At 39.4% G+C, this 16,332-nt stretch overlaps 1 protein-coding gene across 7 annotated transcripts in view; it reads right to left on the bottom strand.

The window, feature by feature from the left end:
* Tcerg1 (transcription elongation regulator 1) overlaps positions 1–15,646 on the bottom strand; it is a 63,201-nt gene extending 47,555 nt beyond the window's left edge. For 4 of the 7 annotated variants that reach the window (XR_011375321.1, XM_070036315.1, XM_070036316.1 and 1 more), the window contains exons 1-4: positions 15,547–15,646; positions 8,271–8,496; positions 4,433–4,585; positions 3,042–3,537 (exon numbers count right to left, since the gene is read on the bottom strand). Coding sequence is in view for 5 of the 7 variants with exons in the window: in XM_070036315.1 (XP_069892416.1) it covers positions 3,042–3,537; positions 4,433–4,585; positions 8,271–8,496; positions 15,547–15,605 (934 nt within the window). In the remaining 2 variants the exon portion in view is untranslated. Of the gene's footprint in view, positions 1–3,041; positions 3,538–4,432; positions 4,586–8,270; positions 8,497–12,118; positions 12,221–15,546 lie in introns of those variants that run through there. The other 3 variants (XR_011375320.1, XM_070036313.1, XM_070036314.1) reach the window with 2 other exon arrangements.
* Between the last annotated feature and the right edge of the window lie 686 nt (positions 15,647–16,332).

The raw sequence follows: 16,332 nt of genomic DNA, 5'->3' as shown, positions 1-16,332 counted from the left end.
ATTTATTCATAACTCATCCAGCTCCAAAATAAAATTCATCTTGGCAATTCACTGGTAATAAAGTTCATTTTTTCTTGATGTAAAGCAGTGTCAAGCTCTCCTTATATTGGGCTAAGAATGAATTTATCAAATTAAGTGAAATAAAAATAGCTGCTTTCCCAATTTGTAAGCAACTTTAATTCTAATTGAAAGCACACTATTTAATATAATAATCCAACTGACAAGCCTGTCAGTATCTGTTTCCATCTTCTAAAAATGAAAAACTCACTTAGGCTGGGAAGATGTGAGCAATTTCATACTTGTTAATGAGGGACTCACCTTGGCTAAATAGACAGCAGGGCCAAACAAGTATCTTCAGGGGCCCAGGAATGAATTGTTGGTCTAGCATAGACCTAGCCTTAGGGTACAGTATCACATTAATATAATTTTATAACATTGTGAAAAATACAAATTACATGCAACATTTGCCCAGTCCCAAACATATAGCATTTGTAATCTACTATAATGGCTAAAAATATATTTATTCTTCCCAACTTCCCTGAGAAGCAGATTTCATGATCATTTTCATAAGCTTGCACAAAATGAGCTTATGCACAACTGGGATTAGAATGTAAACATTCTTACTTTTTCACACATACTTACAGATATAAGTATTTTAGTTTATAAATTTTAAAATCTAGTACTTAAAATTATGATCCAAAGTACTACTGCCAGGAAAATTAGTTTAGGAGGATATGAAATTTCAAGTGGAAATGTCACCAATGCAGATGTCAAAAAGTATTCACTCAGCCCCTCTCCTCTTACTTTCCAGTACAAGCTCTTCTGAATTTGATTAGTGGCAATGAGTCAAGAGAGGAAGAAGGTAAAAACAAAGATTTAAGTGGGAAATCAGGAAATGATGCCTACCAATAGTGAGTAAATTCCTAACACTATTTTGTTCCTAACACTAGTTATGTTGCTAAAATAACTAGCAAAACTCTAGACCTCAAAATATACCACTAAACTAATCTCAGACCTTAACAAAAAAGACAAATGACTATACATAATGCATAGACAAATACTGAGACTAGTATGACAACACTTTCTATACAAATCAAGTGAAATAAAAACAGATACTAGGAATATATAGAAAGACAGCAGCAAAACTGATGTTTATAAGCAGCAAAGGGAACATGATTTGGATATTTTGTTTTTAGAATAAAGGCCTCCCAATCACCAAATAACAATGAGAAAAATAGTAAATAGTATTTAATAAAATAGTTGATAATCCCTAATTATGAGCTTACTGATGGAGCACTTTGATATAGAATATACACAGGATACTTAAAAGATTTGTATAAGCATCTCCCTAAGAAGGAATAGAGAATTAAGCAGGAAGAGAATTAAAGCAACAAAGAACTCCCACATAAAACTACATTGCTTTTTTAATGCCCTTCTCCTATATCATCACAGGTAGTCCATAAACCACTAACAATTTTTTAATTTGCCACACACGTTTTGGAAGTACAGAAGATATAAAAAGGTGAAAACTCAATCAGCTAGTTAGCACAACAATTGTACTTCCATATTCACCTTAGTTATATAAAAGAAAACAAAAGTATAAAGCACTACTTCTCTTTTCCTGCTTCTTACATTTCCCTCAAGGCTATCTAAAAATTAAGAAGGATATTTAAAATCTGTCTCTGGATGATAAGTTGTTTCTTTTAATAAAACAAATTCAAATTTGAATTCACTATGATCAAGTATCTCTCAAATACACATTTCTTATACTTTTAATTCACAACTTCCTGAAGTTATGAGGGAATTTTTATTCTTATCCATTATCCAGATAGTAAAGCAATAGAAACTACAGTCATCCCATAAAGCTATGCATCTCCAGTACAGTATCATAAAAAATTAATTCATTAAAATCATTAGTAACTTTTGGCATCAATCTTAGAATAAGTGGCAACATTTATACACTAATGATTATGATAGTAACGAATGAATAAACAAATCCATTCTTCTCGTCATTCTTGGAATCTACGAATTATAGATTCTCACCTTTTTGAAAAAATGTAATCTTTGGGCCTCTGAGATTGCACATTTGAAACCTCTCTTTCCTTTCTGATTGTTTCTCTTACAACTCCTGGTTTAACCTGTCTACAATCCATTGTAAGACCCTCTATCTCAGAAATAGATCACTAAAAAGTTCCTAAGAGGTATTCTAGTTTCAATATATCCCAAAAACCTACTAAAATCTTCCAGAAAAAAAAACTCCCAGAATCTGCATTTATAAAAGGTCCATTTGCCTAGTTATTAAGACCCTTCAATAATTTGGCATCAATCTTACCCACTAGGCAATATAAAACTGGCTCACCTTGGAAGAGCATGTAACAATTCCAATGAGACATCAATTCTCATCTCCTCACTTTTATTCTTTTTGTTTTGTTTTGGTTTTGTTTATGTGGTGCTGAGGAATCGAACCCAGAGCCTCATGCATGCAAGGCAAGCACTCTACCACTGAGCCACCTTCCCAGCCCCCTCACTTTTATTCTTAATTGAAAACTCTTCCTTACTTTTTGTGAACCTAATCAAATTCTATCCCCATTCAAATCCCAATAACCATGTAGTTCACTCATTCATTTCTATTTCTCAAATAATTGTATCTTTTTATTTTTACTGTACAATTTTGCACACTGTTCTATTACATGTATTACTCTTGCCTCCTCAATAAGAAAAACTTGCATACTTATAAGGCATGGGCCAACATTATTTTGCAAATCTTATAGCATATGTCATCAGTGTTGACCAAGTTAGTTAACTCTGAACTTCTAGAGCTTAATTTCATGAATTTCAACAGAGAAAATAATTTCTTCCACTCCTGATATTTTTCTAACCAAGAAGTTTTGATGTCAAAATATCTTTTAAGTAACAACTAGGTTAATACCAGGATTCTTGGTAACACCAAGGATGATATATTCCTTAAGATTATTTTAGAATCCAGTTCCTACTTATTTTTCTAGGCACCAAATTAAAGCACATACGAGGGTGGTACTCACTTGATACTGTCTGCACGACTGAAGTAGCAGTTGTGGTGGTAGAAGTAGTAGAGGATGGGGTAGATGATGATGTAGATGTAGACACTGCAGGTGCTGGACTACTGGTCGTAGGGGTGGAAGCTCCTACTGCTTGTGCTTGCACTTGTGCCTGTGCCTGTGCCTGAGCCTGTGCCTGAGCTTGGGCTTGGGCCTGGGCCTGGGCCTGGGCCTGGGCCTGGGCCTGAGCCTGAGCCTGGGCCTGGGCCTGGGCCTGGGCCTGTGCTTGGGCCTGGGCCTGGGCCTGTGCTTGAGCCTGGGCCTGAGCTTGCGCCTGTGCCTGTGCCTGGGCTTGGGCCTGAGCTTGCGCCTGCGCCTGCGCCTGGGCTTGGGCCTGGGCCTGGGCCTGAACCTGTGCTTGCGCTGCAAGCATAGGCGTCAGCTCTGATTGTTGAATAACCTTAACTCCATCTGGCTTAGTCCATGCAGATTCACGTGTCCGTGCATTATAATAATAAACCTAAAAGCCAAGAAATAAAACACAATAAAAATCATTGGTATCAGAGAATCTGACAACTACTATTAAAAAATAATAATGCAATTATATTTTGTCTTAAGAGTTGTCTAAAACTAACTCAGAAAAGAAAAAGCATACCAAAATAGATCAGTCATATATCCTGGGACTACAGATAATCTCCCCAAACAAAAAAGGAAAGTCAACATTATTTTGGGCAAAAAGGTAACATAACAGACCTAAGACTATTATCCTTTGAAAGTCTTGCTCACAAAAAAAGCACTTGGTTAGTCTGGGAATTTGGATTTCTAAAGTGCTACTATCAATGGTTCACTATGCCTAAAACATTTATGCAAACAATGCAGTTTATTCTGAAAGTTTACTATCCTTCTGGCAATCTAGAATTTTGGTATGTGACAGGCCTCTGACCCTAGCCTCCTATGAAAATCCTTAATGAAGACTCCTAGACCCAACTGAGTTTATTGGTAGAAAATACTTCACATATGCTATCATCATTCCACTTTGGGGGTATTAAGCACATCATGAGTGATTCCTCTGGAAGATGATCCTGGGAAGCTTGTGTTCACCCCATACACCTTTTCATCCATGGTAGCTCTTCTTTGTATGTTTTTTAACTGTACTCTTAGCTATGAATGGCACTATGTACCGAATCCTGCTAGCAAATTCCCAAACACAGAAATACAAGCTTCCAAAATCACAAGTAGATGTATGGTAGTACTCCAAGCATCCTTAGACTGTGCAACTTCCACAGAAGCCCAATCTGGTAGGCTCTAACTGGATTGAGTCCTACTCCATCCCATACTAAACCATACTTTCAATCTGCCAGAACTCTGATTTTTGTTACAACGTAGACAAGCTAAAATATAATTTATCATTTTACCTTCCCGTCAGGAGTCTTATTTTCAACCCATATTTCCTCAGTAGGAGGCAGTGCTGGAGTACCAGGAGCAGTCACGGGAGGCATGCCTGGTGGAAACATCATTCCTGGAGGAGGAGGCATGGTTCCCATGGGTGGAGGCATGAAAGGTGGTCTCTGTCAATTTAAAACAATAGTTATAGGCACTTTACCTAATTACCTTCAAATAATTACTGGTCTACCCAAAAGAAAGCATTATAAGAGCAAATAGTTTTGAAACAAATTTGATTAGTAACCTAATAAATATAGTAGTTAACTCTGGATTATAGTATCATGGGCAAAATTTTGTGTTTGTTATATTGTATACGCATTTTTTGCAAAGATTACTTTCTAAAAAAAAACTTAAGCTGGGTGCTGGTGGCTCACACCTGTAATTCTAGCTACTCAGGAGACTGAGATCTGAGGATCATAGTACAAAGCCAGCCTGGGCAGGAAAGTCTGTTAGACTATTTCTAATTAGCCACCAAATTCTGTTAGCTGAAAACAGAAGTGGAGCTGTGGCTCAAAGTTGAAGAGTGCTAGCCTTGAGCAAAAGAGCTAAGGACAGTGGCTGAGGCCCTAGGTTCAAGCTACATGACTGACAAAAAGACCAAAAAAAAAAAAATTAACTAGGAAAATATTTACCATATACTATTTTCATATAAAAATATCAATAATAATAAAGCTCATCACAAATGCGAACATGAGTAATCTTTAAAAATAATTATTCAGCACACTTTTGTTTCAGCTATTTGGTACTAGATATTGAACCGAGGGCCCTTTTTTCTCTTTCTGGCAGTACAAGGGTTTGAACTCAGGCTTTATGCTTGTTAGGAAGGTACCCTACCACTAGCCCAAATTTAGACCTGATTTTTGCTGGTTATTCTGAATAGGATTTCACTTCCTGCCCAAGCAAATGTCTTTTGGGGGCCTTCCATCATTGCTGGGAGATAAGTTATGTGCCAATGCATCCAGCGTCCCTCTACTGAGAAAGGGTCTCGTCAACTTTTCTGTCTAGGCTAACCTTAAACCGTGATCCTCCTGTTATTTCCCAAAAGCAGTTAGGATTACAGGTATGAGCCAATGGGCTGAACCAGGGGTCTGAACCCAGGATCCTGCACATGTTTTACTGACCTACACCTTGTGGTTCTTCTCTCCTATGGTTTTAGTGGAAAGTTAGCCAATCGGGAATATAATACAATTTAATTCTCCAAAGCAATTAAGGACCCAATGTTGTCTCTGAAAAGTTCTTCACTGTCAATTCTTCGGTGATTTTGACACAAAGCAAATCTTAAACCAAATAACTCTAATTACTTTATCTAAAGCAAAAAAGTTGCTTCTTTTTCTAACACATATTCCTGAACTCTTTAATGTAAGGATCCTAAGCCTGGTGCTGGTAGCTCATGCCTATAATTCTAGCTAATCAAGAGGCTGAGATCTGAAGATCACCATTCAAGGTCCCAGGCAAGTAAGTCCATGAGATTCATATTTCCAATAACCACCATAAACCCAGAAGTGGTAGAGCACTAGCCTTGAGCAGAAGAGCTCAAGGACCACTCCCAGGCCTTGAGTTCAAGCAATATAACCAACAACAAGAACAACACAGTAAAAGGTTTTCAGCTGTGCACAAAAATAAGTTTCAAAATGAAAACTATAATGAATATTGGGTCTGATATTTAAAAAACTATCTTTGAACAGGGATTAAAAAAGATTTTGTCTAGCATCTTTAAATAATATTAAAACAGAATTTCTCAAAATATCTTGAGCTGGACAATGAAACTGAAATTAAGGTAAAAATGTGAGGGGCTAGGAAGGTGGCTCAGTGGTAGAGTGCTTGCCTTACATGCATGAGGCCCTGGGTTTGATTCCTCAGCACCACATACACAGAAAAAGCTGGAAGTGGGGCAGTAGCTCAAGTGGTAGAGCACTAGCCTTGAGCTAAAGAGCTGAGGGACAGCTCCCACGCCCAGAGTTCAGGCCCCACGACTGACCTCCTGCCCCCCCCCCCAAAAAAAAATGTGAAATGATATCCAAGTTTCTTAAAAATATTTTCTTTCTCATACTGATTGGATTCAGTTTCATATCTTTCAAACATTAGGGCACAGACCTATGTTATATAAAATATATACCCCAAAACATGTCTCATGTAAGCTTTGCTAGAAACTTCTTGAATATGGCATCAAAATCACAACCATCTGTCAAGACCAACACTGCCGAATAATTCTCAACCACATATGATATACTTCAATTGGGTTACCTTAGCCAATGGATTAATATTCCACAAACAGGATGAACTCTTAAAGAGTCACTAAGTCAAAAGCCTTTATCTTTTTCCAATCTTGAGGCAAATATAAAACCATAACATTTAAATACTATAGCATTAATATCAAAATAGTAAATTCCAATAATAATACTAAATTAAAAATAATACTAATATAAAATGATAAATACTAAATACTAAATACTACAGCATTTAAATACTGTATTAAATTTAAATACTACAGCATTTAAACACTTTATCTTTTAAAAATCTTGAATAAAATATAGAACCCTATCAATTAAATAGTTCAGCAATATTTTTTACATTTTTAGTATATATAGCTCATTCTTAGTTACCAAGCCTGATAGAAAACAAATTTACTTGCTTAAGAATTGTACAAAGAACACATAAATATACACTCAAACCGAAAAAATATAATTACAAAAGCAAATTTGAGAAATGATACCTTCCCAACTTTCCAGTTCAGATAATAAGTCCAGACACACTAAATAAGGATTTTTAAATAAAGGGCTTTCCCCACACCCTTGGCGGGGGAGTAGCAGTATGCCCTGGAGCTGTCTCTGAGCTCTTTTGCACTCTAGCACTTTGAGCCATAGCTCCAGTTCCCAATTTTGAGTGGGTGAATTGGAGATAGAGTCCCAGGTTGGCTTGGACAGCAATCCTCAGATCTCAGCTTCCTGAATAGCTAGGATTACAGGCATGAGCCATCAGCCCCTGGCAAGACTTTAGCTTTAAAATTCTTAATAAATCCTTTTCTAAAATAGTAAAAAGTTTTTCAGGAACGAGAAACCTCAAATACTGTGCTTATAAAATCAGTAATCTTTTTCCAAATTCTATCCCAGGCATCACTTCTGTGGAAGAATTATTATTCAGGAATACATAGAAATTTATTATTCAAGAATAGATATATATGTGTGTGTATGTAAGTATACATAGACAGATATATACATATATGTACATTATATTTACTCTCAATATAAATTGTTAAAAAATGTCATCATTAAATACCTTACAGTTTCAATTTTCTCTCACAAAGGAGACAAGTTATGAAAGATAATTTAGAACTATCAAATACAGGTAAGAACTATCTTGTTCAATTCTTGTTTTATATAAATTCCTTTCTTAATTCCTTAAAAAAATTTATTATAAAGGTGAAGTGCTTCCTTCCTCCCTCTGTTTTTCTCCCATTCTCACCCACAAATTGTGTAGCTCATTTTCAACTGTCTAGTGCTATCATTGCCTTTTTTGTTTACCCTCTGTCCCTTTTGCGTGCCTCCCCTTACACTCCCCAAGAATAAACATCATTCTTAATTTCTATACTAATTACTGTTTCCAGTACTATATGAGAAGCTACAGATTAATATACAGATGGATGTCTTCGTAGCACCTACTTTCCTATAAAGCAAAAACCATCTTAAATGCAACTATTCTTCCCTACTTCTCCCTACTTTCTCCCTTACAAATATACCTTTTAAAGATAAAACCTACATTGAATGTTGATACCAATGCTAACAAAGCAATAGGAACCTCTATATTCTTTACCTGGAGGTGTGGAGGACCCATAGGTGGAGGTATCCCTCCAGGAGGAGGCATTGGTGGCATATTAGGATCAAACGGAGGACGTCCAAAGGGGGGCCTAGGTGGTGGTGGAGGGCCTCTCATCATACCAAAAGGTGGAGGAGGTCGCATAAGAGGTGGTGGGCCTCGCATCACGGCATTTGGTGGGGGAGCGGGACCTCGGAACCTCAAGGCCTGCTGTTGAGCCATCCTGTGTGGGAAAATAAAGAATAAATTTTCCCCAAAATAAAAAAAAAAAAAACAAAAAACACAGCCACCACTGAACTCTAATTTCATCAAATTTAAAAGATGCTTAGCCAGACATAGCGGTTCATGCCTGCAATCCCAGGTACTCAGGAGGTGATCAGGAAGACTCAAAGTTCAAGACTAACCCAGGGCAGGGGCAAGGGGACAGACGTGGTGGGGGTCGGAGTGGGTATCTCAATACACCTGTCATGGTGGTACAGACCTTTTTTTTTTTTTTTTGAGACTATAGACTTGTTTATTCCAGAACATCTGAAGATAATTACAAAGCATACACATTCAAGTTCAAGCTGTCACTATGTATAGATTTTATATTTTTACCTTGAGACTTCACAAAATTCGTTATATGAATGAAGAGAAAATCCGTTTCTAAGGTCACATGATTTTTAACCACTTTAAAAATTTGTGACGCGTCCTACAGTACATTTTTCTGCCTATTCATTTAGTTAGTCTTTGAGGTTTGAACTCAGAGCCTATTATCTCCATTTTGAGGAAGGTATAGGTTAAAGGACTGCAATCCTATTTGAAAAACTAAAAGCAAAAAAAAAAAAAAGGACTGGAATGGGTGACAATGTTGTCAGACACTTTGTACTCATATACTGTTTTGTAGAATGGGAACTTCTTTGTACAACTACTTAAAGATAATAATAAAAATTTTAAAAAAGACTGAAGACAAGGCTCTACTGGCAGAGTGCTTGACCAGCAAGTGTAAAATCCTGAGTTTAAACTCCAGTACCACAAAACAAAACATCCTAAAAGCCTTATAAACACAAGTTGGAAAGCCATCATTTTGTAACCACCATGGTAAAAAAAAAGATCAGCGAAATGACTAAGAGATGCTAAATCTAGTGGGGAGATTTGGAAGAACACAGGATGGGGGTATTTACATTAAGATGGTCTTAAATGTTATCATCTATGGACAGATGGATGACGTGGTTGAGAAGGACATAACAGCAATCTCAGACAAGAATGCACAACCATCAGTCAGACATAAAATGAGAAATGTTCTATTGGAGGCTGGGTGCTCTTCAGTAATGTTAGGATGGATAGATAGATAGATAGATATAAAAACAAAGAAAAGCCATGGCATGGTTCCAAATTAAGAATGCTAAAGAAATGTCATGATACACTATTAACTCTACATTCTGGATTCTATGCTAAAGGAAATGCCATAAAGGACATGATTGGATCAATCAATTCTATCAATTTAAGTCTATGAAGTAACTGAACATCTCTAAGTCAAAGATTACCTATCCTGGAAGTGGAGGTATGACTCAAGAGGTAAAATACTAGCCTTGAGGGAAAAAAAGCCAACAGAGAGCATAAGTCCTTGAGTTTAAGTCCCAGTACTGGCACATACACATACACATACACATAAATACTCACACACACACAAACAACCTCTATTCTGAAAAATTTCACACCAAAGTATTTGGGAATTTAAAAAAGGTATTTAAGGATAAAAAGCCATAGGTATCTGGCCCACAAATGGTTCATAATGACAAAGAACATGAATGCAATAATAAAGCAGAACAGTAAACATTTAGGTTTCTATTTTTATTTTTGCAACATTTTATAAGCTTAAAATTACTTCCAAATACAAAGTTTGTGGGAGGGGTAGCTCCAGTATTCTTCATCTAAAAACAAAGTCTTTCCCTTTACTGTTCCCTGCCCAATCCCTCACTATAAAACACTAGTCTTCCCTATGAATTTTCCCTAATGTTTTTCCTAGTATATTTTCCTGATGACATTAAAGCAAATAGTATCATAAATGATAGTATGATCTATCCATATACTCTTTCAAACTCTATTTTTTTAATTGACCCTTTTAAGATATTAAGTCATTTAATCCTCATAATAATTCTAGGAAACAGCATTGCTAACATCATTTTACAGGTAAGAAAAGTAAATACAGGTTAAATTACTTATCCAAAGCCACAGAGCTAGTTCATTCATAAAGACAAGATCCAAACTCAGGCAAATAAATAGCTTGTAAGCACTATGGTGTCTTCTAAGCTCTTCAGAATAGGAATTGTGTTCTTTCTTGTATCCCCAGCACATAATTAAATCTGGACATAGTAAGTTCAACAAATGCAAAAAACAGTGGTAATATTGTACAAAAGCTACAAATAGTAAAATCTTATCTTCATTTTTACTACAGCCAGGCATGGTGATGTATACTGTATACATGGGGACTGGAGGATCACAAGCACTAGGCAACAGAATTAGATGAAATTTCAAAACAATGAGTATTATTTTTTTAAAACAGGCTCTGGTAGTTCATATCTCTAATCCTAGCTACTGAGGAGGCCAAGATCTGAGGATCCAGGTTGGAAGCCAACACAGGTATACAAATCTCAGAGATTCTCTAAGAATCTCTGTATCAGCTAAGTACCACAACTGAAGGTGTACCTTAAGTGGAAGAGTGTCATCTGTTAGCAAAAAGGCCAAGTGAAAGTAAAAGGCCCTAAGTTTTCAAGCCCTAGTACTGGCACACCACACAAATCCACTATAATTAGCCAGTTAATTTACTGAGTATTTATCATTCATATATTTTTCTCCTCACCAGGCTGGATTCTGTACAATTTTCCTATATTTTTCAACACCTTGCATATGATAACTCTTGGAACTTCCTTGAAGTTTTCCACAGCACAGTTCAATTCTAACACAGGATTTGCCTCAAAGCAAAGCAGTCCAGAATTATGATACCAAGAATACTGAAGCAAATTTGCAAGGGATGCTACTTTCTAAAGGTTAGAAAAATGAATCCAAACAGTACTATAAAAGGAAATCTGAGGCTGGGAAGGTAGTTCAGTGGTAGAGTGCTTGCCTTGCATACATGAGGCCCTCGGTTCAATTAATTCCTCGGCACCACATAAGCAGAAAAAGCTGAAAGTGGCGCTAGCCTTGAGCTGAAGAGCTGAGGGACAGTGCCCAGACCCAGAGTTCAGGCCCCACAACCGACAAAAAAAAAACAAACAAACAGAAAAAGGAAATCTAAAATGTATTTCAAATTACATGCACTTTCAAAAATACTGTTACTTGCGGAATGTCTTAACCTCTAGAGCACATTAAAGTTAACCATCAAGAAGAGACATTCTGTTTTTGCCTACAGCTAGCAATGAACCCCAATGTTAAGATTTCCTTAAGATCTTACGATTTCCTAAGATTTCAGTCTACCTCTCATTTAAAAAAAAAAAAAAAGCCAAGATTTCATTTTTTTCTTTGGAAGTTCATACTATCTGTTCAAGTTAAACACTTAGACTTCAAAATGAAGAAGTTACACCAGAGCTCTGTTTTTGTTATTAGGCTAGTTATATACTTTCAGAATCCACGGTTTCCTCAGGTTTAAACAAATAAGGAATAGCAATAAAAATTATTTCCTATTTTTATGAAAGGACAGTATACTTGTGCAGTATTCAAGATATTGCCTAGAGTGTCCTGAATAGACTACTTATCATTATTTTCAATCCTCCACATCCAGAGCTTCACCTGTAAAAGCACTTGGTTGTTAATTGAACTAGATGGCTTTTAATCTCTGTCACTAAGTAAGTGGTGACAAAACTCACATAATTTCCTCCTTCAACAGCTTCAAGAGGCCACTTTCTGAAGTGTAGAACATATGCTGAGCTCTTTATATATACTGCTTCCTCACAACCATCTCACCAGAACTGGCAATGAGAACAAAATGAGATAATAAAATGCTTAGAACAGCAACGAGTGCAGATGCGCTATGTAAAGTATCAGCTACTATTGCTGTTGCTGTGTTACTACAGCAATAGTATTGGTGTTAAATGGTATTCACGTGAACAACAGTGTTTACTACTACTACGTAGTATGTATTACTATTATCTAATATAACGAATTGTATATTAGGAGACCCCATATAACCTGACCTTTATTGACCTTTCCATAGACTATTCTTTCTGATCTTCATAATTTTGAAGCCTCTTCTTATAGTAGAGGACTATGAGCCTGGCATATTCTTCCCAGATCATCTTCTGTTCCCTCATGTTATTCAGCCCCAGTTCAAATATCACCTCAAACTGTTTCCCACCTTTAGCTTCTCACAGTCCCTTTCTGACTCATTACCAAATTCGTTTATGACAAACACTCTGAAGAAATCTCTTTATTTGTTTACATCTGTCTTACCTTTATCCACTAGTATATAGTACCTTGAATGTACTGCAGTTTCACATTGTTTAATACAGTGAACCCTATTTCCAACTTACCAGGTAGTTACATGAATTATCTGTTCTATGCTCTTAGTTCTTTCAGTACCCAATAAACTAGGTTTGGCACCATTTTTATAGAGAAAAATAAAATAAAATAACATGTTGAAGCAGCCAGTCTGAAGAAATGTTATTTGGTTGGATCTGTAAATTTTCCATATATGGTGCATAATCTGCATTTCCACCACTCACCTTATTTTAGACAAGTACTTGTGTGAAGAAAGCACACACAACAAATTTCCTATCAACTTGGTAAAACAAATCTTTTTTCTAGAAGTATTCCATTCACATTTGCAATCTCCCCAGTGGCTAAGATTGACCAAAAATACTTTCAGGGCAAGAATGCAAATATGCTATTTATATATATATGGAGACAAATCATGAAAAGTGTGAGTCTGTAAGCAGACTTACAGACTCATATGCAGACCTTTCCAACACCTAGTACCCTAGTGTATGTCACTTTACATTTCTTCATGTGATGGAGTTTAGTTCAAATTCAGATCAACTTTGATTAGAATGAAGTTCCTTGAAGACAAGGCCATTTTTACCTAGATCAGTAACTGTCATGTAATACAGTCTAATAAAATCCTTTCTCTCCATTTATTAACAGTTGTATCTAACTAAACATATTTAACAGGTGCTGTGATAAACGGTTTACATTCAGGTTACAAATACAAAACAAGTCCTACTTTTGACATCACAGGAGCTACATAAACAGCTAATCGTGATAAATGCTGTAATGAAGATCTCTACAATGTGCCCTGCAAGCAGTTCCTAACCCACGATTTAAAAATAGGTATAAAATATTTGCAACAAGTCATCTAATTAAAGCCTATTCAAATCAGTTTTGCAACAATGTCTAGATTATTACCAATCTATTCATTGTAAAGCTAAGCAATCTGTAAATGCAGAATGTTCCCTCATAAATCCATTTGACTGGCTAAGTACCCTTTTGAGATCAATTCAATAATAAATTTTTCGGGGCCCAGCCAATGACTCATGCCTCTAATTCCATCTACTCTGAAGATGGAGATCCAAAAGATCTCAAGTTCAAGGGTAGCCTAAGAGAAAAGTTCCGATGGAGACATTATGGAGACTATTTCAATCGTAGCTGGGTGGGGTGACTACATGGTGGCTACTAGCTAAATATGAGAAACAGGCAAAATTGCGGTTAAAGGCTAACTGAGCCAAAAAGCACAAGCCCTTACATGAAAAAAATAGCTAAAGCAAAAAAGGGATGGGGCAAGAGTCAAGCGGCAGAGCATTTACCTAGTAGGTGCATGGTCCTGAATTCAAACTTCAGCACCACACACACACACACAAAATTAAAAAAAAAAAAAAACAGAAAAGCAAAACAAACTTTCCATTACAGACATGAAGAACTTGATAAAGGCATGGGCTGGATTGAATCCCAACACCCCCCCACTCTCCCCCCCAAAAAAGGACCTCTCATGACGGTACAGTGTTTAAAAGATCCGAGACTCATCTCTGGAATAACACAAAATGTTCTTCCTGCCAAATTCCCACTGGGTGTGCCACCATAATAAATGTGAAAAGTTAACTATTATCTCCTCAACAATAGCAGTACACGATTTCACCTTTCGCTCTAGACTCTACTGTTCCTAATCTTCGCCGACAAGGACACAATTCGGAATAGGATACTGGATATCCGAAATGACCATTTTCTATCTATGGAGGGGAAAAGAAAAAATGTAACTCCCCCGCCCCCCCCCTCCACATACACAAATTTTTTTTGTTGTTGTTGTTGTTCCTCTCTCTCTTTCTCCAAAACCACCTACAAGGAAAAAGATTTGTTTTTTGTTTTTTGGGTTTTTTTTTTCAGATCCACTCTCCCAGGATTTCAAATTTTCATGACAAAAATCTACACCGGGCCTTGTTGAAGTTGCAGAAGCAGAAAGGGCTCTGCCCTTCCCCAGGGCGCTGGCTGGTTGGGGAGGCCCGGGATAGGGCTGGGCCAGGCCGGGGGGGGGGGGTAGGCCTGACGGCGTGGGTTCAAGCCTCCCCCCCCCCACGCAGGCCAGTCTGGCCCTTCGGACTCAACCTCTACCTGTGCGATGGGGGGGGGGGGGAGGACGGGGGGGAGACACCTCAGTGGCGGCGCCGGGTGGGAGCGGGCCGGAGGAGGGGTCGGTCGGATGCGAGAACCCCTCAGCAAACGGGAGTCGGGGATGCGGCGATCAAGCCCGGGACCACCGCAGCCGCGACGGATCCTCCGCTCGACTGCGGCGTCGGGAGGGACAGCCCGAGACGAGAGAGAGAGAAAGGCAGCACAGCCGCCCCGGGGTGAGAACGTGGAAGGGGCCGCCGAGGGCGGAAGTAGCCGGGTGGGGGGGGTGGGGGGGACCGGGACCCGCGGAGGGGCCGTCGCGAAGGGAAGCGGCCCCCGGGCCGGCGCAACCCCGAGGACAGCGGGGCGAGGCCGGGCGAGGGTGGGCCCGGCCCGGCTGCGGCCCGCCGCACGCACGCGGCTGCCCTGAGGCGGCGGAGCCGGAGGCCGACCTCAGGCCGCCAGAGGCAGCGGCCTCCCGGGCAGGCGCGGCGGGCGCCCGCGGGGCGCGGAGGCCGCGGCCCGGCCCGGTTCCCATTCAAGCCGCCTTCCCCTTCCCCCTTTCCCCAGCCCCATGCGGTCCTGGCCCCGCGCCGCCGCCGCCGCCCGCCGCGCCCCTCCCCGCAGGCCGCCGCCGGCACCTCTCGCCTCTGCGAGGCCCGCGCAGCAAAATGTGAGGGAAGGCAGCGCCCATTACCTCAGCTCCCCCGGGTTGAATCGCTCGCCGTCTCCCCCGTCCCCGCCACGCTCCGCCATTACAGAGAGCCGCTTTCATCCACCCGCCGACCCGGCGTTCTCTATTGGCTAGAAGGATCGTCAATCTGACACTCGAGAGGCGGAGATAGCAGAGATCTGTAAGGTGATTGGTTCCACTTTCCATCAGTCCTGAAGTTATGGGTAATGTCTGCTTTGCTATTGGGCAGAGCGCCCGCCGACTTTGAAAGCGGTACGGAGACAGCCAGTTGATTGGTCGCTCAGAAGCTTTTACGGTGAATGAGACTCAGGTAAGGAGGAAAGGCGAGCGCCCTCTTGCGATAGGGAAAACGAGGTCCTCCCACCTACAGCCCAGCCTGAGGTAGCCACGTGGCTGCCGCCCTCCCATGAGCCGGTTGTGGAGCCATATTGACCACTGGCAGCGCGGGCTGAGACCTTGTTCATCGAATAAACCAATCACAACCAACCTGGATCGTCCTTAAGCCAATCACCGAGTTGCTGTGGAAAGCGATATTTCCCGCTTTGCCGTTAATAGGAGTTTAAAATCCCCATTTGGCCCTTATGTGGTGTTATTAAATAACATTAATTACAAGCTTACCTCCCAATTATACACTAAATAGTTCCACACTGATGGGTGTTATATAAATGCCTACATGAAGGCTCATGCCTATAATCTAGCTGCTTAGGAAGCTGACAATTGGAGGATCACACAGCTCGAAGCCAGCCCAGGCGGAAAAGTCTGAGTCTGTCTCCAGTTAACCAACAAAAG

Source organism: Dipodomys merriami, unplaced genomic scaffold (assembly GCF_024711535.1).
Source record: "Dipodomys merriami isolate MVZ:Mamm:240054 unplaced genomic scaffold, mDipMer1.0.p SCAF_27, whole genome shotgun sequence".
In the NCBI taxonomy this organism is placed as follows: Eukaryota; Metazoa; Chordata; class Mammalia; order Rodentia; family Heteromyidae; genus Dipodomys; species Dipodomys merriami.
This window is presented reverse-complemented; position numbering and strand designations above follow the sequence as displayed.